General features: G+C 46.3%; 1 protein-coding gene across 6 annotated transcripts in view; it reads left to right on the top strand.

The window, feature by feature from the left end:
- SKIC3 (SKI3 subunit of superkiller complex) overlaps positions 1 to 24,442 on the top strand; it is a 58,110-nt gene that overhangs the window by 3,799 nt on the left and 29,869 nt on the right. The window contains exons 2-17 of one of the 6 annotated variants that reach the window (XM_054398361.1): positions 564 to 666; positions 3,137 to 3,231; positions 3,663 to 3,806; positions 5,162 to 5,253; positions 6,104 to 6,179; positions 9,562 to 9,702; positions 13,692 to 13,790; positions 13,883 to 13,991; positions 15,743 to 15,883; positions 18,024 to 18,125; positions 18,785 to 18,918; positions 19,574 to 19,660; positions 19,749 to 19,852; positions 19,973 to 20,099; positions 22,336 to 22,515; positions 23,774 to 23,898. In XM_054398361.1, the coding sequence (XP_054254336.1) occupies positions 3,142 to 3,231; positions 3,663 to 3,806; positions 5,162 to 5,253; positions 6,104 to 6,179; positions 9,562 to 9,702; positions 13,692 to 13,790; positions 13,883 to 13,991; positions 15,743 to 15,883; positions 18,024 to 18,125; positions 18,785 to 18,918; positions 19,574 to 19,660; positions 19,749 to 19,852; positions 19,973 to 20,099; positions 22,336 to 22,515; positions 23,774 to 23,898 (1,751 nt within the window). In that variant the 5' untranslated portion in view covers positions 564 to 666; positions 3,137 to 3,141. Of the gene's footprint in view, positions 1 to 157; positions 190 to 563; positions 667 to 3,136; positions 3,232 to 3,662; positions 3,807 to 5,161; positions 5,254 to 5,554; positions 5,631 to 6,103; positions 6,180 to 9,561; positions 9,703 to 13,691; positions 13,791 to 13,882; positions 13,992 to 15,742; positions 15,884 to 18,023; positions 18,126 to 18,784; positions 18,919 to 19,573; positions 19,661 to 19,748; positions 19,853 to 19,972; positions 20,100 to 22,335; positions 22,516 to 23,773; positions 23,899 to 24,442 lie in introns of those variants that run through there. The other 5 variants (XM_054398362.1, XM_054398363.1, XM_054398364.1 and 2 more) reach the window with 5 other exon arrangements.

The raw sequence follows: 24,442 nt of genomic DNA, 5'->3' as shown, positions 1-24,442 counted from the left end.
TTAGCAGTAGTGCCGACCCGCGGCGCCGTGCCGCCCCCGGACCACAGCTCCCAGCGTGCCCCGCGCCAGTCCTCACGTCTCCAACAGTGCCCGGAAGCAAAATGGCGGCCGGCGGGGCGGTGCTGAGGCCGTTCGCGCATGCGCACGGGCGGGGAGGTGTCGTGGCGGCGGAGGCGGTGGCAGGGGAAGGTAAAGCCGAGCTGGGGGAGCTCATGGTGGTGGTTGGGTCTGGTCTGTTGTGTTTTCCTCCTGCTGTGTCTTCCCTCACTGGCCACCATTGGGGGAGCTGCCGGAGTGGAGCCGCTTTCCCCCCTGCGGCCCTGAGGCACCGGGCGCCGCCCGTGGCCTGTTCGACTTTCCCTCGCTCCGGGACGAGGTTGCGGAGCTTTTTTTTTTTGCCCGGGTTTGCTCTGGTGTGGTCTCTTTCTCTATCTGGATGTGAAAACGGAGCTCGGGGGTTGTCAGCGGCGTGTTCGTGGCGATCGAGGAGTCCGTGCCTCCTGGGGAGGGAGTTTATCTGTGGGAGCTGTTGAACAACGCAAGTCTGACAGATTTATTTGTAGTTTTGTAGGATCTAAGGGAAAATCCGCTCTCTGTCGTGTTGTCCACCCTTAGCAAGGGTTCTTCAGCCGGTGTGCAAAACACCACTCCACGCAGCGCATCGAGGTATTGGCCTTTATTTTCACTCGGCAGAATCGGGTCCCAGGTACCTCGCAGCACCCAGCAGTGCTTGGCACACGATGTTTGTGTTGGCACAAGACCCTTGATGGCTTATTCACGTTTTCGTAACTCGTCCTGCCGCACTGATGTGTCTGCTCCTTAACGATTCAATCAAATTAGGAAGGTTCTCTAATGAGCAGGCTCATTTTTACCTCATTGGAATTAGCCAAGGTTAGGTCAGGACACTCTCTTGGCTCCTCTTTGGTCCATAAAATCATAGAATGCTTTGGGTTGGAAGGGACCTCGAAAGGTCACTAGTCCAACTCCCTGCACTCAGCAGGGACATCCTGCACTGGATCAGGTTGCCCAGAGCCCTGTCCAGCCTCATCTTGAATGTCTCTACAGATGGAGCCTCAACCCCCTCCCTCGGCAACCTGTTCCAGTCTTTCACTACCCTCGTGGGGCAGAACTTGTTCCTAACATCCTATTTAAATCTGCTCTTCTCTAGTTTGAAGCTATTTTCCCTCATCCTGTCACTGCAGGCTTTTGGAAACAGTCCCTCTTCAGCCTTCTTGTAGCTACCTTCAGGTACTGGAAGGCAGCTCTAAGGTCTCCTTGGAGTCTTCTCCAGGCTGTACACCCCAAGCTCCCTCATCCTGTCCTCATAGCAGAGGTGCTCCAGCCCTTTGATTTTCATGGCCCTCCTCTGGATCTTCTCCATCAAGTCCATGTCCTTCTGGTGTTGAGAGCTCCAGAGCTGGATGCAGTACTCCAGATGAGTTCTCACCAGAGCAGTCCAAAAGTTATGTATGTTCTGACCTTATGTCTAAGTCAGGAAGAGCAAAGACATCGTTTTGTTTCACATCCTGCTCAGGGTTAGGTGCTCTCTGTGGTACCTCCACTGTGCTTCAGCAAAAGTGCTGTGATAAATTTTTAGCCTTTCTCTTTCAGTATCACTTTCATTACTAATTCATCTCTAGACCCTCCATATGTTCTCTATCTTTTGCCTTTCAGCTGCTAAAATGCAGTTTGTCACTTTTTCTGTCTCAGTTGTTTCTCAGCCTTATCCCATTTATTCAGTTTTGATTACAAGGTTTCCAAAGTTCACTTGAGGATAAATATTTACCATGGGCTTCCGAACAGTGTGTGGTTGTGTCTGACTTTAAAAATATGAATATTTCTTTGGACAGGTTGCCCAGGGAGGTTGTGGATGCCCCCTCCCTGGAGATGTTCACAGCCAGGCTGGATGAGGCCTTGAGCAACCTGGGCTGGTGGGAGGTGTTCCTGCCCATGGCAGAGGGCCAGAACTGGATAATCTTTAAGGTCCTTTCCAACCCAAGCCATTTTGTAATGTCTTTTTAAATGCTTCACTCTGCATTATGTTGGGTGGTAAGTATGTGTGAAGGGAGAGGAGCTTTTTGGACCACACCAGAACATAGTGGTCATGGTGCTGCTGTGGAGAGCATACAGGGAAAAATCCAATCTTTAAGAGCCCATTGAGAGAGGTGATTCTGCCACTTTGCTCTGGTGACACCTCACCTGGACTACTGCATCCAGCTCTGGAGCCCTCAACACCAGAAGGTTGTGGACCTCATGGAGAGGGTCCAGAGAAGGGCCATGAAAATGATCAAAAAGGGCTGGAGCACCTCTGCTATGAGGACAGGATGAGGGAGCTGGGGATGTTCAGCCTGGAGAAGAGAAGGCTCTGGGGAGACCTAATAGCAGTCTGCCAGTACCTGAAGGGGACTGCGAGAAAGCTGTAGAGAGATTGTTTGCAAAGGCCTGCAGGGACAGGAGCAGGGGCAATGGCTTCAAACTAGAGAAGAGCAGATTTGGATTGGATGTTAGGAACAAGTTCTGCACCATGAGGGTGGTGGAACACTGGAACAGGTTGCCCAGGGAGGTGGTTGAGGCCCCATCCCTGGAGATACTCAGGGTGAGGCTGGACAGGGCTCTGGGCAACCTGATCTAGTGGAGGATGTCCCTGCTGAATGCAGAGGGATTGAACTGGATGACCTTGGGAGGTCCCTTCCAGCCCAGACCATTCTATGATCCTATGAAAACATGTCCTGGTTAAGATGCCTTTGAAGCACAGCTCCCTGCTTGCTAATTTCTCTTTAAAAAGAAACTGCCTACAGGCTGTGTTTCTAGGAGTCTCATTAAAGTGCCTGTCATAGAACACCTCTCCTCCTGTTTAAGTTTAATCTTAAACCTTAACCAAAATTTTGTTTTGGGATGGTTAGTTTTTATTATCTGTTTGGGGTGTTGACTTAATCCTGGCTGGCGACTAGTTTTAACCATAGTATTTGTGTCAGCAGTTTTCAGTGCTGTATGTATTTTGGCCTGTTGCTCTCTATTTCTGTGTTTAAGTTACTCTCTGTGCAATTTCAGTAGGACATAAACAACGTTTTGCATTTAATACATCTTTTTAACCAAAAAATAACTAATTATATGTCCTTTTTCTTTTCCTTGGTAGCCACAATGTCAAACAAGGAGGTGAAGGCTGCGCTGAAGAGTGCTAGAGAAGCAATACGAAATAAAGATTATAAGGAAGCCTTAAAACATTGCAAGGTAATTACACTTTCACTTGCAAGTTAATGCTTTTCTGCACATGTAGTTTGCTGTTCCCATGCCCCTGCAGCTGTATGGTTTTGCAGTTGCCCTCAGGCAACTAACTTCATTCCTGCCCTAAAGGTTTACCTTTATTCCTCTTGCCTTTTGCATTTGCTTATGTGGTGACAAAAATACTAAATCTGGGATGATAAAAATCAATTCTTAATCCAGACTTTCATTGCTGAACTATGAATATGGTCACTGGCAGAAAGGTTCAGATGTGAAGCATTCTCTGGCATGGAAGGCTGAAGTTATTAATCTTAGCCTTTACCTAAAAATTACTTCTGACAGACAGAATAATTCACCAAACTGCAATGCTGAAACTTAGTGCATGGATCTGTAAGATGCATTTTCACTCATCAGTTTCACTTAAAATTGTATATTTCTAGGCAGTCTTGAAGCAAGAAAAAAATAACTACAATGCTTGGGTATTTATTGGCCTGTCAGCTGCTGAGTTAGAGCAGCCTGATCAGGCCAAAGGAGCATACAAGAAGGCTATTGAATATGAACCAAACCAGTTACTGGCATGGCAGGTATGTGAATGTCCAGATTCACCTTTTTTCCCCCCCCCGAGAAGTCTTATTTGGGTGTTAAATACAGAAACAGGCAATGTGTTTTCTTCAGGCCCTTAGTTCTGCTGAAGCTTCAGAGCAGTTGAGGTTTGTATTATGTGTCTGTAGTAAAGCCATGGGTGGGTGCATGTGTGGCAGGGTGAACTTTAGTTTCACTGTGTTTGTATTTCTTGTGTGACCAGCGAGCAGTGAAACACAAACTGGATACAGTAAATTAATTTGTGCCAAGTAATTTCTGGGAAACATTTCACACTGCTTCTCTGGTAGGAAAGAAACTGTTTTACTCAGAACTTAAGTTTAAAACTCCCAGCATGCAGGGGGTTGTTACCGAATTATTAGTTGTTACTTAAAGGCAATAATAGACCTTTAAAATAGCTGCTGTGTGGAGGACAGCTTGTAACCCTGTGTGGTTACAACACGAAGCTGTTATTTGGACACCTGTGAGGCATAAGGTTGCACATTAGTTCTGTATCTCTGATGCCAGCAATGGGTAGGTTTCTGGAGTAGTAGGGTTCTTCAGTATTTTTAATATAAATACCTTTCAAACTATACTTGCTAATGCCTGCTAACAAGGTATATAGAAAACAGGGTCTATTTTTGTCTTACTGTATGTTGTTACACTTGGAGGTAGGTCTTTTGTCATATGACTGAGTGTGCTTTGTATGTTGTCTGTTATGTAGATGGGATCATGTAATATATACACCTCTGATATGAGGACAGGCTGGAATTCTTCAGCCTAGAGAAGAGAAGATTCTGGCAGGGCCTCAGAGCTGCCTTCCAAGACCTGAAGGGATCCTACAGGAAGGCTGCAGAGGGACTTTTCGTGAGGGTGTCTGGAGACAGGCCAAGGGGAAATGGTTTGAAGCTGAGGCAGAGCAGGGTTAGACTGGAGCTGAGGAAGAAGTTCTTCAGTAGGAGGCTGATGGGACTGTGGCATAGGCTGCCCAGGGAGGTTGTGGCTGCCTCCTCACTGGGGGTGTTCAAGGCCAGGCTGGATGAGACCTGGAGCAGCCAAGTCTAGTTGAGAGGTGTCCCTGGGCATGGTGGCAAGGTTGGAGCAGATGATCTCTGAGGTCCCTTCCAACCTAAAGCACTCTGATTCTATGATGTAAGTTTTAAATAGTTGTTGGCATGAGTTAAGAAAGTGAGGAAAGGTTTCAGTTTAAGTTGATTCAGAGAGCTGTACAGAATATCGGTGTAGATTCTGCTCAGAGATTACTGCATTATCACTTGACCCTATGAAAGGCAATTAAATAACATTCGTAGGCAAAGCTTGCAGTGTGCTGTTAACACAAAATCTTTATTTCTTTTTAAAGGGATTAGCAAATCTTTATGAGAAATCCAACCAAGCAGATGTCAAAGGAGACATGGCAGAGGTTTACCAAAAGCTCTTGGAACTCTACAAGAGGTAAAGGATATCTAAGACTGAGACTAAGATTCAGTCTGAGATTGACAATTCATGAGAATTCAGTGAATGCCATGGCTGAATACACAGGATAAGCTTTTCTGTTGTTAAAGTCTTGTCACATCAGTGGGTCAGGACTTGTTGCTAAGGTTTGCAGTACTTGGAGGTTTCTTGATCCTGTCCCTTTTAATAGGACAAAAACTCTGAAAATAATTGTATTTGAAGTTAGTGGTTTAGAGAATTCTTTGTTACTCTGTGTTGTTTGTCTGACGTCACTGCCTTGGAGCATTTAGCTCTGATAGTTCATTGTCTGCATTAATAACTAGGCTTGTTTCTCTCTGCTTTAAGATCACACCGTAAATGTCATATGAGTCATACAGGTGAAGCTCTAAAATCTAATTCTCAGCTCTTTCTGTGGCTGCCTGGAGTGTTCAGTTTGGGTTTTTTCCATACCAAAATAATGCAAAAAGAAAAATATAATCCTGAAAGTTTGTTGTGTTTTTATGTTGTTGCTGTGGTGGTTTTTTTGTGTGTGTGTTTTTGATTGTTTTGGTTTTATTGGCTGTTGTTTGGTTAGTTGGTTATTTTCTCTTGGGTTTTCTGTTTGTTTGTTTTATTTTTGTTAATATATTTTGGGGTTTTTTGTTTCTTTTCTTGATCCTGTGTTTTTTTTTTTTTTCTCACAGAAGCAGTGACTGAAACTTTCAGGGTGATCTATTTATCTTAAATATTTGTTTGGCAACTGAACCTGCTAAAAACGTTGTCAGAATTTGAAAAAAAAATCTTCTACTACATAGAAAATTTGTCTTGTCTGTGTGGAATTTTCTGATTTTTCTTCCTTTCTCCTGTCCAGTAGTGACAAGCAGAAATGGTGTGATGTATGTAACAAGCTTGCAGAACTCTATCATCAAGAGAAGAAATACTTAGAGGTAGGTTGGCTACATTCTCTTTCCTAACAGGAAGTTTCCATCTGATCAGAACCAACTACTTTTTGTCGAAGTTTTGGTCCTCTTATGATTTCCTTGTGAACCACAGCCAGGAAAACTGATTTTTTTACTATATTCCTTTCTTTTCTACTGTGTAAGACTTGAATGCAATCAGCTGAACTGATAAAACTACACAGTTAGTATGCAGGCTGGAAGGGCAGAACATCATACCTCTGGTTTAGTTCTACAAGTCCAGTATGATCCCAAAATCACATTTACAGGCAGGAGTCAAGTGTCCTTTGCCGGCTAGGCCAGTTCTAGCTATGTGATGAGCCCTTCACTGGTGTGGTGATGCCTTCCTGGATTCTCCTGGTACTTCACAGTATGAAATTGCAGTTAGCTTTGGATTCCTCATCCCAAGAAGGACATTGAGGACCTGGAGCATGTCCAGAGAAGGGCAACAAAGCTGGGGAAGGGTCTGGAGAAGAGGACTGGTGAGGAGCAGCTGAGGGAGCTGGAGGTGTTTAGCGTGGAGAAGAGGAGGCTGCGGGGAGACCTCATTGCTCTCTGCAGCTCCCTGAAAGGACGCTGCAGCCAGGTGTGGGTCAGTCTCTTCTCCCAAGGAATAAGTGATAAGAGGAAGTGGCTGGCAACTGTGCCAGGGGAGGTTGAGGTTGGACATGAGGAAGAATTTCTTTGCTGCAAGAGGGTCAGGGATTGGCAGAGGCTGCCCAGGGAAATGGAGGAGTCCCCAGCCTTGGGAGTGTTCAAAAAAAGTGTGGCCATGGCACCTGGGGCCGTGGTGTGGTGGCCATGGTGGTGTTGGGTTGAAGGTTGGACTGGATGATCTTAGAGGACTTTTCCAGCCCAAACAACTCTATGACTCGTGCCAGAGGGTAAGGTGGAATTTGTACACAGCCTGAACTCAGTTGCCTGTGTCTTGCTGCTGCATTCCATGCACAAATACAAGGACACACAAAGCTTCTCCAGGGAATCAAAGCTTCAGCCAATCTAGCACTCCCAAAGTCCAGGTCAGCAGGACCATTGCAGAGGTCCTCATGGCTCCTGTCAGTGTACCATGAGGTGGAGCAGTTAAATCTGTGAATGGTTCTGCAGCAATGCTGCTGTCCCTGTAGTAATGTTACAGGATCCATACCTTTGCAGTTATGCTGTCACCTTCTTTCGTCTTTCAAAAAGCTGATTTCTTAGCAGCTGGTGCATGGTCTTGCTAGGCGTCACCTTCTCCCCTTCCCTCTAACGATGGAAAGTGAAACATTTTGTGTTTTGATTAGCATCAGATTCAAGACTAGGAGTTATCTCCAAAGCCCCTTGGTAATCAGGTGTCTGAAAATGAAACAGCTTAGCAAATGAAGGCAGCCTTGCTCCATGTGCAATGGGAAACCACAGGTTAGGCTCCAGGGTCTTATTTTCTCTTCAGTCCTGTTGAGCTTTCCACACTGGAATTTCAACATGGACTGCTGCTGTTCTTGTCTTTCTGTTCTGTCCTTCTGAGACAGAAGAATAGTGAAGAGGTGATTGGGTACAGTCAGCATGGCTTCACCAAGGGCACATCCTGCCTGATATACCTGGTGGCCTTTTATTTCAAGGTCACAACATTAATAGATGAGGGGAGAGCAACTGATGTCATTGACCTGGACCTGAGGAAAGCCTTTCACACTGTCCCACACCACATCCTCATCTCCAAACTGGTGACACATGGGTTTGATGGAGGGACCACAAGATGGCTAAAGAACTGGCTTGATGGCTGCACCCAAAGAGTGGCTGTCAATGGCTCCATGTCCCAGTGCAGGCCAGGGACAAGCAGAGTCCCTCAGGGATCAGTCCTGGGACCAGGCTTGTTCAACATCTTTGTTGGTGCCATGGACAGAGGCATTGAGTGCACCCTCAGCAGGTTTGCTGATGACACCAAGCTGTGTGGTGCAGCAGACAGGCTGGAGGGAAGGGATCCATCCAGAGGCACCTGGACAGGCTGGAGGGAAGGGATCCATCCAGAGGCACCTGGACAGGCTGGAGAGGTGGGCACAAGCCAACCTCAGGAGGTTCAACAAGACCAAGGGCAAGGTCCTGCAGCTGGGTGGAGGCAATGCCAAGCACAAATCCAGGCTGGGCAGGGACTGGCTGGAGAGCAGCCCTGAGGAGAGGGACTTGGAGGTGCTGGGGGAGGAGAAGCTCACCAGGAGCTGTCAATGTGCACTTGCAGCCCAGAAAGCCAAGCAGAGCCTGGGCTGCATCAGGAGAAGTGTGGCCAGCAGGTCAAGGGAGGTGATTCTCCCTCTCTGCTCAGCTCTGGTCAGACCCCACCTGGAGTACTGCATCCAGTTCTGGAGCCTCTGTTACAAGAGGGATCTGGACATGCTGGAAGGTGTCCAGAGAAGGGCCACCAGGATGAGCAGAGGGCTGGAGCTGCTCTGCTATGAGGACAGACTGAAAGAGTTGGGGCTGTTCAGTCTGGAGAAGAGAAGGCTCCCAGGAGACCTTCTTGTGGCCTTCCAGCATCTGAAGGGGGCTCCAAGAAAGCTGGGGAGGGACTTTTTAGGCTCTCAGGGAGTGACAGGACTGGGGGGAATGGAATAAAGCTGGAAGTGGGGAGATTCAGGCTGGATGTGAGGAAGAAGTTCTTCCCCATGAGAGTGGTGAGAGCCTGGAATGGGTTGTGCAGGGAGGTGGTTGAGGCCCCATCCCTGGAGGTTTTTGCAGCCAGGCTGGATGAGGCTCTGGCCAGCCTGATCTGGTGTGAGGTGTCCCTGCCCATGGCAGGGGGGTTGGAACTGAATGAGCCTTGAGGTCCCTTCCAATCCTGACTGATTCTATGATTCTATGATTCATAGTGCTGTAGATGCAGCAAGGCTTCCAATTTTTGCTTGGGAGTTTGTCAGATGACTGTCTAGTTCTACTTTTAGTGTTGATTTCCTCCAGTAATCAGAATCAGAATTCAGACCTCCCTGAAAGAAGGTTGGAGCGAGGTGGGGTTGGTCTCTTCCCCCTAGTCTCAGGTGATAGAAGGAAAGGAAATGGCCTGACATTGTGCCAGGGGAGCGTTAGGTTGGCCATGAGGAATAATTTTGCTGCAAGAGTGGTCAGGGGTTGGCACAGGCTGCCCAGTTTGGTGGTGGAGTCCCCATGCCTGGAGGTGTTCAACAAAGGTGTGGCCATGGCACTTGGGGCCATGGTTTAGTGGCCACGTGGGGTTGGGTTGATGGTTGAACTCCTAGAGGTCTTCTCCAACTAAAATAATTCTGTAATTCTATACTGTTGAGTATTACCTCTTTGACTCTACCTTGGATGGTGGACAGCCTTACACAGTGCTTTGGGACTGTACATCTGGGCTGTCACTTTAAATGTTGCTCTGTTGTCTACATTACAGGTGGCTGAGTTATGGCAGAAGCTCATAGAGATGAAACAGGAGGAAGGTGCAGAAAAGGCAGAGCTTCATCAGCTTTGGAAGAAGAAGATCCAGTTCCTGAAGGACAGTACACAGGACCAGGATTATAAGACTGAGCAGTTGGTAATGCTTCTCATTCCTACTTTTTTGGGTACATGCATGTATAGGACATTGAGGTGATAGGATGTGTCCAAAGAAAGTCAATAAAGCTGGTGAAAGGTCTACAGGAGCAGCTGAGGGACTTGGGATTGCTTAGTCTGGAGGAGAGGGCACTGAGGGGAGCCCTCATTGCTCTCTACAGCTCCCTGAAAGGAGGCTGGAGCCGGGTGGGGATTGGTCTCTTCTCCTTAATATCAGTTGATAGAAAGAGAGGAAATCGGCTCAAACTGTGCCAGGGGAGGGTTAGGATGGCCATGAGGAACAATTGCTGTGCTGATCAAGGGTTGGAACAGGCTGCCCAGGGAGGTGGTGGAGTCCCCATCCCTGGAAGTGTTTGAGAGTCATGTAGACGTGGTGCTGAGGGACATGGTTTAGCCAAGAACTTGTTAGTGTGAGGCTGATGATTGGACTCAATCATCTTTGAGGTCTTTTCCAACTCAGGAAATTCTGGGTGGCTCTGTGATGTTTGCATCCAATGAGCCTTGAAAAACCATGCATACCTTGTGACTTTGTCTCCTGAATGCTCAGTGGTCCTAAACTCCTCAGAAAGAGATGGATGTTTTTACTTCTGACAGAAACAGAGGGTGCAGCAGTCTGAGGTGGGCCTTAGGTAGAACAAGACAAGTCCAAGCAGTCATCCTTGAACTCTTTCATCAGTTATCTGCTAAGCTCTACAGGAGCCCAGGTTTGCCCTGCTGCATTGTCCTACCTCTGCATGTTACAAGAAGCATCACTCATAAGCTTTAATAATGGATTAGGTTGACCCTGGCTGGATGCCAGGTGCCCACCAAAGCTGCTTCTCTCAGTCCCCTCCTCAGCTGGACAGGGGAGAGAAAATAAAATAAAAGGCTCATGGCTTGAGATAAGGACAGGAAATCACTCAGCAAATACTGTCATGGACAAACCAGACTTGACCTGAGAAAATGAATTTCATTTATTGCCAATCAAATTAGAGCAGAGTAATGAGAAATAAAACCTAAGTTTTAAAGTACTCCCCCACCGTCTCCCCACGCTTAACTTTCCTCCCAGTTTCTCCACCTCCTCCTCCCCATCAGTGTAGGTGGACAGGGTACGGGGTTTGTGGTCAGTTCATCACAGGTTCTCTCTGCTGCCCCTTCCTCCTTGGGGAGGACTCCTCACACTCTTCCCCTGTTCCAATGTAGGGTTCCTCCAACCAGAGACAGGCCTCCAAACTTCTCCGGTGTGAGTCCTTCCCATGGGCTGCAATTCTTCACAAACTGCTCTGGTGTGGGTCCTCCATGGGCTCATGAGTCCTGCCAGCAAACCTCCTCCAGCATGGGCTCCTCTCTCCATGAGTTCAGAGGTCCTGCCAGGACCTGCTGCTGTGTGGGCTTCCCATGGGGGAAGCCTCTTTCAGGCATCCACCTGCTCTGGTGTGGGGTCCTTCAAAGGCTGCAGGTGGATATCTGCTCAGCTGTGGACCTCCATGGGCTGCAGAGGTACAGCTGCCTCACAGTGATATTCACCACAGGCTGCAAGGGAATCTCTTTTTCCAGCACTTGCAGCACCTTCTGCTCTGCATCTTCGCTGATCTTGGTGCCCATGGGGCTGTTTCTCTCATAACTCTCACCCTTCTCTCCAGTTGCTGTGGCCTTTACACTGTTTGTCCTCCTTTCTTAAATATATTGTCCTAGAAGTGCTACCACCCTCACCATGGGCTCAGCTTGGCCAGTGGTGGGTCTGTCTTGGAGCTGTCTGACATTAGCTCTCTCAGACATGGTAGAACCTTCTATCAGCTTATCACAGAAGCCACCTCTGTAGCCTCCCTGCTCCCAATCCTTGCCAAGCAAACCCTATGCAGGCATTCTTAAAAAACCCAAACCTTCTCCCTGCTTACCTCCAGGGTAGAATAGAGAACTTCGTGCTGGTTTTCCAGTTTTTTGTACCTGGTGCTTACCCTAGACAGCAGTGTTTTGGTTCAGATTTGGAGGTCTTTTCCTGTAGATTTTTAAACCCTCACTTCTTAGGAGAATGTCAAAGCTAATTGGAGCAAATAGAATGGTCTTAAATTCTACTGAACCTGTGTTCTCTGTGTCCAAAGACAAAATTACCTGGTTTACCAGATGAACCTCCTTCAACAGTAAGGTTGAAATTTCTCATCACCAACCTGGTTGATTGCAGGGCTCCAGAAAGTTTGAAAATAGAAATTGAAATAATTTCAGGCAGTGGGAAATTGAATCTGGATCTCTGCCTTTTGAGAAGTCAAGTGCTGTACCTTGTGAGCTTTGATAGCAAAGAGGTGCTGCAGGCAGCACTCTGTTCTTTTGTTAGGACAAGAAGTTTAAAGATTAAACCCAAAAAGCTGCATAAATACCAGGAATGGGTTTCCCACACAAATCCACAGCTTGCTTTACTGCACTTTTGAGTAAAGCACCTGAACCTGGAAGGTAGTGGTGTTGAAGGCAGTGGCCCATGTAGTATTTCTGAGAAGCTGTGGACACCTTTGTGCACAGCTTCGTCTTACTTGGGTACCCTGCACTCTGTGGTGTCTGTGTTGTCGAAAATGTGAGGAGTTAAGAAACGAAAGATCACATTTCTAGACTTGAATAGGGAGGAGAGGTGACACCTTTGTGGTGCCAAGTCCTTGTTTGAATTAGGAGTAGGTGTGAGGGATCTGTGTCGTTACAGATTCGGCCTGCCTAGTGTGTGGCTGCTTCACAGAGTCACAGAGTGCACTTCTGCAGGGAGCAGGACACCTCCAACTAGAGTAAGTTGCTCAGGGCCACATCAAGTTTGACCTTGAACGTCTCCACCACACTTCTGGGCAACCTGTGCCAATGTTCTACCACCCTTGTAGTGAATAAGTTCCTGCAAATGTCCAACCTAAGTCTCCCCTGCTGCAGTTTCAAACCACTGCTGCTGTTTCAGACAGTGAACCTGCTTTGGCTTCTGTTCAAATAGCACTACACCATGAGGAAGTGGTTTTGTGGCTTTCTCTGTTCACAGCACTAGTGAAAACTTAATGAGTAGACTCCAGGTAGTAACATTAGGCTATGGCAGGACTGGGAGGCATGTCCTGTGAGGAGCACTTGAGGTCTCTGGGTTTGTTTGGTCTGGAGAAGAGATGCTGAGGACTGACCTCATTGCTGCCTTGAACTTCTTGAGGAGAGGATGTGGACAAGTAAATGCTAAGCTCCTCTCCCTGGGATCCAGGGGTTGGACTTGATGATCTGTTTGGGTCCCTTCCAACCCCTGACATCCTGTGATCCAGCAACAGGATCATAGAATCATACAATAGTTTGGGTTGGAAGGGACCTTAGAAATCATCCAGTTCCAACCCCCCTGCCATGGGCAGGGACACCTCCCACCAGCCTCATCCAACCTGGCCTTGAACATCTCCAGGGAGGAGGCAGCCACAACCTCCCTGGGCAATCTCTTTCAGTGTCTCCCCACCCTCACTGTCAAGAATTTCTTCCTCCTCTCCACTCTCACTCTGCCTTCTCCCAGCTCAAAGCCATTCTCCCTCATCCTGGCACTCCCAGCCCTTGTCCAAAGTCCCTCCCCAGCTCTCCTGGAGCCCCTTCAGCTACTGGAAGGCTGCTCTGAGGTCTCCCTGGAGCCTTCTCCAGCTGAACAGCCCCAACTCTCCCAGCCTGTCCCCATAGGGGACATAGGATGTGTAGGAATGATTCAAAGCTGTGGCAGAGGAGCTTCAAAATGGACAGAAGGAACCATTTCTGCACCAAGAGGGTGGTCAAAACCTGGAATAGGCTTCCTGGAGACATGGTTGATGCCCCAAGCCTGTCAGTGTTTAAGATCTTTTGGACAGTGCCCTTAACAACATGCTTTAACTTTTGATCTTTAATAACATGCTTGAGCTTTAAACTCCAGCTTTTGGCCAGCCCTGAAGGTCAGGCAGTGGTCAGCCAGGATGATTGTTGCAGGTACCTTCCAGCTATAACATTTTCCTCAAGTCATGCTCCTCATTTCAGCTTTTGTCTGCATTTGAGCATGCACTGAACTCTGCTGACACTGTTCCTGGTGAGGACCACCAACGTCTCTACAAGGACTTCATTCAGTGTTTGAGCAAGGTAAGGTTATGTTTGTCTTCATCAGTCAGAAGGTGTGACATCCCACATCTGATTCTTCACACCCATAACTATCTTACCTTTTTCCTTTTAAGTTTCCTCATGAAGCAGCTAAGTTGGAGAAGGCCTGTAAGGATATGATGGCCTTGTATCCTGCTGTCAGCTATCCTTTAGAAGTACTGTTCTTGCACTTCCTTCAGTCAGGTGAGTAGGATGGATTGAAACATTCTGGAGGCTTAAATCACGTCCTTTACAGTTAGTTTTGTGACCATCTTTTTACCCCTCATGACCCAGTGCAAGGGCACTATTTAATTTCATGTTATGTTTTTTGCCAGTCTGGAAACGAACTTGCTCTTTCCTAGTCTGTTACTGAATAGTGACTGTAAATTGGCAAAAAAAGAGGTAAATCCAGCCCTGTCACTACACAAAGTCACAGAGAATACCTTAAAAAAAAACCCTCAAAAGCAGTCCATCCAAATAAGTGGTGGCTAGAAGAGGGAATGGAGAGTGTTAAACAGTGCTCTGAGGCTGAGGATGGGCTATACTTGGGTTGTTTTTCACACAGAAATTTTCTCTTGAAAAAAAACCAAACCAACAAATATTTGTGAAACTCTCTTCAGAAGGATGCCTGGTGAACAGAGAATAAACAGATCTGTTTAGGGATTTGTTCCAGTTGGGAAAGGACAATCTCTGAGGGTAAAAACATGGGAATTGCAGTAGTACAGGGGTCTGAAAGTGTACAGCTGCTGTTTTAAGTAGCTCACTGAACAGTATTGTGCCAATGTTGGACACTTCCTCAGCATTTTAAAAGATTACTAAATTTTGGTCTTTCGTTTTATTGTTTAAGGCATCAGAAATTGACAGTATTTAAAACAAGGAAAGGAAATCAGGCAGAACCCCCCTGGTTTCTACAAAGAGTAATCACTTTCAGCTTAGGTAGAAGAATGCCCTGTCCAGTTCTCAAGGTAGGTTTCATGGAATAAGGAACAACACAAACAAGAGAGAGAGCTTCTCATTCTGATTTGAAAGGATGAAGACAGGTGAGCCCCAGACTCCCATTTCCACATCAGAATGCTTCACTGCTGGGAGAAACATGCAGAAACTGATCCCAAAGGGAAAAAGAGCATCTGGCTGGCACAGCTCTTGTGTAGCAGTGCTCTGACAATGTCTCACCATCCCATGGCCACCTTGGGTTGGGGAGGATGGTGCTTAGGTTATAAGAAGGCTGTTTCGTTTATATCTGAGTCATTCCAATCCCCTCTTAATCCTTCATGCCCCAGATCTGTGGGTTTGTAGCTGGGATGCTTGGTCAGTCACCTTTACCAAATGCAAATCAAAGGCAGCTATAATAGTTTTAAAGAAAGCAGTGGTTTACAGAATGCTGCTGCTCATCACAGCAGCTTCTGTAAGCAAGGAGTGCCAGTTCTTCCATCACAGCTAAACACAAGCCTAAAAAGTGAGTGGCATCAGTTAAAACTAGGCCAAGCCATGAAATGAGGTGGTTTCACAGCAAGATTTCCTCAGCAAGCTCATTGCAGTCCATCTGGGGCTACAGAAAGCCTGCTCTGGGGGGGAATTTGTTTTATTGATTTATTTGAGGCAGAGCTGGACACAGACATTCAGCTGAGTTTAAGTGAAAAGCATGAGAAGGAATTAGTTGTTTATTAATACAGCAAGTGCACCTGTAGTAGTTTAACAGGAGAAATTAAAAGTTCAGGTTTCAGACTGACAGTTTGGGTGTTTTTTTTTGGTGGATCTGGGTGTTCAAATTCCAGCTTGTTTGGGTTTGGAGGTGGAGAGTGATCAGGATGTAGTACCTTTGAAAGAGGTTTATTTAATGAATGCATTGCTTTGAGCTCAAAGAGCCAGGGGTCGTAGTTATGTAGATAATATATGCTGCTGTATTTTTTTGTTTAACTTAAAACTCTATAAAATACTTCTTTTGCTGAAAACAGGTAATTTGTCAGAAGAGGCCCTGGACTATTTCTCCAGGCTTTTGGAGATGGATGCAAGCAATGGTCTAGGCATCATTAGTTGTGGTATCAAATGCCTGCAAGAAAAGAAATACAGGGAGGCCATAAAGAATCTTACTGAAGGTAAATGTGCTGTATGAGGTGTCAGCAGTCTGTAACTTGAACATCAGAGAGCTTCGTGCTGGATATTTTGGGAATCTAACACTTGCACTCTGCCACTTCTGAGACCAGCTAGGCTTAGAAAGATCACTCAACATTTTCTCTGGGCATTGACTTCATTTTTTAAATACAGCTTTAAGTATAACAACTCTGTCATTGCTGCTGTAATCAGCTCTGCAGTATTTTGGTGTGGTCAACTTTGAGCTTTATTTAATCTAACTGCTGCTGGGGAAGTACCTGCAAGAAGGGCATGGAACTGCTGGAGAGGGTCCAGAAGAGGCCACAAAGATGATCAGAGGGCTACAGAACCTTCCCTGTGGGAACCGGCTGGGAGAGTTTGGGAGCTGTGCAGCCTGCAGAAGAGAAGGCTCTAAAGAGACCTCAGAGCAGCCTCCCAGTACCTGAAGGGGCTCCAGGAGGTCTGGGGAAGGACTTTGGACAAGGACTGGGAGTGCCAGGATGAGGGACAATGGATTTGAGCTGGGAGAGGGGAGATTGAGACTGGAGAGGAGAAAGAGATTGTTGGCAGTGAGGGTGGGGAGAGACTGGCACAGGCTGCCCAGGGAGGCTGTGGCTGCCTCCTCCTGGAGGTGGTCAAGGCCAGGTGGGATGAGGCCTTGAGCAAGCTGTGCTGGGGGGAGGTGTCCTTATCCATGGCAAGGGGTTGGAACTGGATGATGTTTGATGTCTTTTCCAACCCAAACTATTCTGTGGTTCTATGAAGCATTAAATACAGGCATGAAGGAATGTGTAGTTTACAAAGTAAAATAGAATGCAGCTCCTCTAATCCAGTCACTGCATTTCCATACCTGAATGAAGATGACTTCCTGTGGAAGTGACATTGTTTTAAGACCTCTTTTAACACTTACATTGGGATTTGTATTGGTATCTAAAGAGAAATACTGTGAGGTTTTTTTATTTATTTATTACAGCAGCCAGGTTTTCTGAAGGGTTGTTTTACTGTTCTGTTGTTTATCTTGCTTCTACTGAAATGGCAAAGCCCTCTGCAAGTCATTGGTGGTGGGGAAGAAAGGATTGGCCATTCTCACTGTGTTGGCCATGGGAAATTCAAAACAGCTGGTTAAGAAAGCGTTTGAGATTTAAGCAATCAGGAGCCAGGCTGTGCTGAGATTTTTTCATCCAGGTTTAGAATAAGATTGCTTCTGACACTGGGTTTCAGATTCTACAACAGTTTACACACAGTGAAGTGACTCTGAAATGCACATCTCAGGTGCTTAAGTCTTCCATGGAAAGCAAACCCTTATGGCTTTAATGTTTTCACCAAAACATACAACCTGTCTTTGACAAAAGATGCATATCCCAGATAATTTTATCTCTTTATGTGTAATGATCTGGTCATGAAGGGGAGAATGCAAAAGGGCAAGGCTCTTGGTATGGTGTGTAAATGGATGCAGTTTGGCAGTAATGTCTTCCCCTGTAAGCCAATGTGTGCATTTGGCTTTGAAGCTTCCAGGAATACCAACAAAACAACTCTTCATAAAATTTGGCTGATCTAATAACTAAATAAATCTTGCAGTATTTATCTTTAGATACCAATAGAAACATGGACCCAATGTTCTGTGTCACTCAAATTCAGTTTTATTACTGAGTCTTTAAGACAAGTTTGTGAGGAACTTTCAGTGAATACTCTTTCTATCATGGTGGGTTTTATTTTGCTGTCTTGAAGGTCTGTAGGCCTTTTGTGGCTTCTGAGAACTTTATAAAGAGGTCTACAGGCTGTTGATGTCTGATCAGAATGAAGGACTTTTTCCTTCTTGAAACCAAAATGCACCTGAAATGTTAAAGTATTTTCTCACTTTTTTTCCCTTTTCTGCATATGTGATATTAGATACAGAATGAAGCCTATCTGAGGCATATGTGCTTCTTAGTCTTTGCCTTGCTGCATGGAGGCATCTATGTCTAAACCAGTTTAAAATAAGATTCAAAGGAAGAATTAACTGCAGGCTTTGATATGTGATTGATAATGTGGTTTGGCTGCCATTGTATCACAATACAACATCTGCCAGCTACAGAATCTTTGCAGGAAGAGTGACTTTTTTTTTTCCTTTTTTAAGAGCCTTTTTAAAAACTCTTCTTTTGTTAGGTCTGCAGAAGACCAGCCAGTGTCCAGCAGCATGGCATTATTTGGCAGAGGCATATATGAGAATTCACAGGCACAGGGATGCTCTCCAGTCCTGCAATAAAGGTAACTGCTAACTGAAGTGCAGCACCACATTATGTAGTCCAGCCAGCATGGCCTTTGCATGCTAGGTCTGAGTTAGCAGCATCTCAAGGCTTGTGCTGGTGTCTCCTGCTTTGAGTCACAGCAATTCCATGAACCAGGCTTGGGGCAGAGTGGCTGGAAACTACCCAGCAGTGGAAGTCTTGTGGGGGTAGATGACAGCAGCTGGAGCTGAGGCAGCAGTGGGCAGGGGGGCAAGAAAGGCAGCAGCAGCCTGGGCTGGAGCAGCAATGGTGTGGGCAGCAGGAGCAGGGCAGGGATTGTGCCCCTGGGCTGGGCACTGCTGAGGCTGCAGCTTGAGTGCTGGGTTAAATTTTGGGCCCCTCACTCCAGCAAGGACATTGAGGGGCTGGGGAGCAGGTGCAGAGAAGGGCAGCTTGTTGAGTAGTAAGCTTGTAAAGTTTGCTGCTCTTCAAAGCAGACTGCAAAACCACAGGAGTGGGTAGCTGGGTGTTAAAGTAATGAGTATAATTCCATCATCTCAAATACAAAATCTTGCAGTCATGGGGAGAAATGTTCCCACAAAGGTATCCTGGAGTCTTGTGGAGGTTTTGGGAACAGTGATGATCTTTGTAGTTCTTTTTTCTGTTTGGACTGGATGAAACTTTTCCTTTTGTCAACAGCTCTTCAGGCTCTTGGAACTGCTGAGGGTCCTAGCCTTCGGTGGAAGAACCTTATCCTGCAGTTGAAAGCGGAGGCTTTGATTAAAACAGCTGATGCTGGTGCTGCAGAAGAAGCCATCCAAGCACTTGAGCAGGTGTTTTCACTGATGAAAATGTAGATTTAAAGGAATTGTTGTTGTTTTTCAAAGTGCTCTCATCTCCCTGGTCTCAAAACTTAAGCTGTCCATTTCTCCTCTTTCTTCCTTCTTACATCTGTGTGGTTTAGACAACTCCCACCAAGTAGACAACTCCCTCCAAACACTCGTCCTTCCTCTGGTTTTGTTTTTGTTTGCTTTTTTTGTTTTAGGCTTTGCTACAACTCTTTTTCACTCCCCATTCTAATTCTGGAAGCTGTCCCTTTTAACCTTGCCTGGCCTTGCTCAGTGCTGCTGGGTTCTTGCTAGTTTTGTGGCTGCTTTTCATCTTGATGTGAATTGTATAACCCTTCATGGCCTTGTCGTTAGTCATGAACAAGAGCTCAGATCAGATGGTTAAGCTGTAAGCAGAAATTGCTGCCTCTCTATTTCTGTCTCAGTTTCATTCTTTGCTGTTTAGACTTCTGTACTTTTGTCCTTGCTCTCTCCGGTATTTTACCTGTTCTCCATCAAAATTATTCTGCCCAAGGCTTCCCAGAGCTATTCTAAATGTTTTCTTGTCTCTGTCTTCCTGCAACCTACCTACTTTTGACACCTCTGATTCCTTAATCAAGGGAGAAAATAACTTGGTCCTGCTTCTTACTTGGTTTTCTAGATTGTGGATACGAGTAGTGATCCAGTGGTTTTAGCTGTCAGGGGTCAGGCTTACCTAAAGAAAGGCTTAATGGATGAAGCTTCAAAGGTTAGTGCTGTGTTGTCATTCCTGTCTGCTGAGCAGAGCTCTTGGCTTCCTGGAGGAGATAACCAGGGAAGAATGACCTCCTTTGCAGATTTCACAAGAGCTTCTGTTGTCCCACCCTGATCTGGCCGAGTCCCATGCTCTGGAGGGTTTCATCCATTACTCCCAAAAGAACTATGAGCAGGCAGAAAAAAGGTAGATTTCTGTTGCTTTGTTTTTCTTTCCTCTGGCAGGAAGATGTGGGGGGAGAATAAAATCCAGTGTGTGGCAGCTGGTGTGAATGTGTCTGATTTGCCCTGTCTTCCTTTTGTTTAGTTTTCTGAATGCTATTGAAAGAAAGGCTGAAGCTGCAGAGTACCACGAGTGCCTGGGGCTCACTTACTGGTTCATGAGTGATAAGACAAGAAGAGACAAAGGAAAAGCCCTCACTCAGTTCTTGAAGGTGAAAGCTGCTGTAACTATTCCTGTAGAATTGGTGCTTCTGTGTCAGAAACCAAAATTCAAAAGACACTGAGTGGAAGGACAGACTGGAACATCCTGCTTGCCATTTGCAAGCCTCCAAAGCCAACTTCACCTGAGAAAGGCACTGCAAGGAGCTGTGCATTCACCTGGGATCTGACTGCTTTGATGTCTCTCGAGGAAAAGCTGAAAGACTTGGGCCTGTTTATTATGGAGAATTACAGAGTGGTTTTGGTTGGAAAAGACCTCTAAGACCATTGAGTCTTGTAAGAGAAGTCTGAGAGGGGATCTTCTTATAGGTTGGACTGGATGATCTTGGAGGTCTCTTCCAACCTGGTTGATTCTGTGACTCTGAATGTCTATAAATATGTGAAGAGTGGATGTCAAGATGAAGGGTCCAGGCTCTTGTCAGTGGTGTTCTGTGATAGGATACAGGGTGATGGGTTTAAACTGGAACCCAGGAGGTTCCACCTCAACAGGAGGTAAAAATTATTTGCTGTGAGGGTGCTGGAACCCTGGATCAGGCTGCCCAGCGAGGTGGTAGAGTCTCCTTCTCTGGAGACTTTCAAGATGCCACTGGATGTGTTCCGGTGTGACCTTCTCTAGGTGATCCTGCTTTAGCAGGGAGGTTGGACTGGATGATCTACAGAGGTTCCTTTCAACCTCCACCATTCCATGATTTTTCAGTGGATTCTTGAGGTCTTTATTTTAGCTAAACACAGTGGTGGTTCCCTCAATCCTCTCTCCTCAAAGGCTTGAAAGTTGAGGCTTCTAAATGACCAGTATAGGTCTTTTGAAAGTGTTTGGGAGAGTAAAATTGTAATGGGAGGATGTAAAAAACCCTAAAACAACAGGAAGGAAAAGTTGTGATAATGATGTCCTTGTGACTGAGAAGGCAAATGATCTCCTGGCCTGCATTGAGTGTGGCCAGCAGGTCAAGGGAGGTTCTGCCCCCTACTGTGCTCTGGTGAAGCCACATCTGGAATCCTGGGTCCAGTTCTGGGCTCCCCAGTTCCAGAAGGACAGGGACTCGCTGAAGAGAGGGTAAAGCAAAGGGCTACAGAGATGCTGAGGGGCCTGGAACATCTCTGATCAGAAAAGACTGAGAGAATTGGGGCTGTTTATTCTGGAGAAGAGCAGCCTGAGGGGGATCTCATCAGTGCTGATCAAGTACTTCAAGGGTGGGTGGCAGGAGAGTGAGACCAGGCTTTGTGCAGTGGTGCCCAGGGACAGGACAAGGGCTAATGGGCACAAAGTGGAACATCTGAAGTTCCATTGGAACATAGGAAGAAACTTATGTAGTTGAAGGCCTGGAGCAGGCTGCCTAGAGAGGTGTTGGAGTCTCCATCTCTGGAGACATTCCATCCCCACCTGGATGTGTAGCTGTGTGATCTTCTCTAGGTGACCCTGCCTTGGCAGAAGGGGTTGGACTGGATGATCTCAAAGACGTCCCTTCCCACCTCTTTCATTCTGTGATGCTGTGAGTTTCAATGTCTGTGCAAGGAAATGGGTCTCCAAAACCCCACAATTTTTTTTTTTCCTGATCCTTGGAGCTTTGGTGGTTCTGGCCCTTTCTCTGAACACGTGTGAACCCAAAAGACTTCCTCTGACATCTTTAATCTTTGCTGGGAACATGACAGTGCACATAATAAGACCCTAGAGGTTGTAAACTCATCACATAACTTCATGCTAGATGTAGGCAACTCAAATCATTGCCTGCTGCTTGCACTTCAGTAACAGTGGAGTATAGTTGGAAATGGCAGCTGAAGTGAGCAATTGGGTTCTAAGCTACTTCATGTGATTTTGGGGGTTTTTGCTTATTGTCCAAGCTGTTTTCTGCTGTGTGGGGTGGTGGTTTTCTTAAATAGAAATAAATCTGCCAGGTGTATCCTCAAGGAAGTTTAGAATTTAGAAAAGACTGGAGTTCATTGTGATGAGTAAGGACCAGAATAGGAAATGGAGTGGTATGTGGTCAGGAATGGTTTTCTCTTATCAGAATTCAGTGCTTCATCTACAAAGTGTTCTGTGCCACGAGGTTTGGAGCAGGTTCTGCAAATACTGAAGTTCAAATCATCTCCAAAGTCTTAAAAGAAAGATTACCTTCTCTGATGTACCATGGAAGGAGGGTAGATCAGTTGATAAGCAGAGATGGAACAAGTAGTAGTCACTGGAGTTGTCCATCAGTAGAATCCCACATTGTGGTCTTTTTTTCCTCACAGGCTGCAAAACTGGACAGCAACTTGGGCAGTGCCTTTCGTCACATGGGCAGCTACTACAGAGATGTTGCTGAGGACAAAAGCAGAGCTCGTGGTTGCTACAAGAAGGCTTTTGAGCTGGATGGAGCTGATGAAGAGTCTGGAACAGCAGCTGTAGACCTGAGCATGGAACTTGATGACATGGTATTGTGCATACAAGGCTTTGGATTGCTGCTGGCTTGCTTTTCTGGTAATCCTGTCTTTGAGGAATCATCTCAGGTCTCCTCTGTATTTGAGGATGAGATCTGGAAAAAAAGATCTTCTGCCATTGCTTAGCAGCTTGCATAGTTGGACCTGCTTCAGTTTTATGCTCCAGTTTCGAATTCAGTCTGCCTTGGAGAGAAGGGTAGAGGAACCAAGCTGTAGTCATCACATGTGTGATTGAGATGAAGGATTTATCCAGTGGGGAGCACAAAAAGAAAGTTACTTTTCTCCTTGCATTTAGCTTGTGCCCCTTCTCTCCATCCCTGCTATTTTCAGGAGAAGCACAGGAAATCATCAGAGCATTTAAAAATTATTTCCTATATAGCATTCAAGAACTTCTGAGCCTAGGATTTTGCAGTGCAGCATAACCCATGCTGTGATGCAAGAGACGGGAGGAGGCCTGATGCAAGCCAAGTGTTGATTTGTTGTACAAAGCTTTTTCTTTATATAGGTTAACAGAATATCAGAAGGCAGCTTGTAATTGGTCATTGGTATGTCCATACTACAGTTGCAAATTCATGATTGGCTACAGAGAGAAAGTATCACACGAACACATATTTTTCAGAAGGCTTAAGCAAACGTCAGGCAAGAGATAAAGGGATTCCATAATCCTGTCCTAAGTTTTGCTTTGTTCTTGTTATCAGGTCCCTGCATAACTCCCTTAGGTCACAGTGGCCTCTAGGGAGCTGACCTGTCTGTGTTGTCCTTCTAGCTGCCCTCTGTTCCCAGGGTTTGCCACCCATCAGGGTTAAAGCATCTCCTTCTATCAGTAAGAGATTCTGGAGTTCTGGTCCTTACATCAATTCCTTCAAACCCATACTTCAACAGGCTCCATTTGAACATCTGGAAAGCCAGCCAAAGCACCTGACTTGCTGCAAATCCAACATCCTTCTCTAGGTTTTTCTTAATAATCAAAAATCACTCTTAATCACAAAAAACACTGCAAGAAGCTACTGTCTGTTTGCAAAGACAGGCAGGCAGGACATAATCCTGTCTGCAGATGTGATAGTTCCCTCCTCCAGTCTGCCACTCAGCCTGCCAGCTTTCAACAGCCCCTGCAACAATTCTTCATGACACAGTAGTTGACAGATGAGACAGTTTAATGGTTTGTTGCATTAGGAGTGCTCTTCTTTAACCAGCACTTTGTTCTCTACACAGAAGTGTGTTTGCTAACCTGGCATTTTTGGTGCTTTGTTAGGACACTGCTCTGTCAATCCTGAATGAGGTGACTGCAAAAGTAGGCAGTGGTGCAGCCAAATGGGCCTTGATTCGTCGTGGGCTATACTACCTGAGAACTGATCAGCCAACCAAAGCAGTGCCTGAGTAAGAGAACTGGGGGGGTTGAAGTCATTGTCTACAGATGTCCAGCCCTGTCCAGCTCACTGCTGGGGGCTTAGACAAGATGACCTTTGAGAGTCCCTTCCAACCCCATGCATTCTGTGATTCTATGATAAATCCCAGTAAAACAGGCTTTGCTACTGTCAAGTTCTGAAAATCAGTTAGCTGGGGTGGCTTGTGCCACACCAGGGGAAGTGGGTGTGAGCAAGCTGTGTCTGTCTTCACTCTCAGAATGAGCTCAGTGTCCTCTTCTGTGCTAACCAGCATGGGGACAGACTTGTCATGGACAGGCAGGGAACAGCGCTGAGTAATGAGCCAGGACGAGGTGCAGTGCCATGACTTGATGTGAGCACTGCTGTGTTCAAAAGTTCTGTAGAATCATGAAATCACAGAGTGGTTTGGTCTGGAAGGCACTTTAAGGATCATCCAGTTCCAACCCCCCTGCCATGGGCAGGGACACCTCCTGCTAGCCCAGGTTGCTCAAGGCCTCATCCAACTTGGATTTGAACACTGCCAGGCTTGGAGTCTC

This window comes from Indicator indicator, assembly GCF_027791375.1.
Source record: "Indicator indicator isolate 239-I01 chromosome Z unlocalized genomic scaffold, UM_Iind_1.1 iindZ_random_scaffold_137, whole genome shotgun sequence".
Lineage (NCBI taxonomy): Eukaryota > Metazoa > Chordata > Aves > Piciformes > Indicatoridae > Indicator > Indicator indicator.
This window is presented reverse-complemented; position numbering and strand designations above follow the sequence as displayed.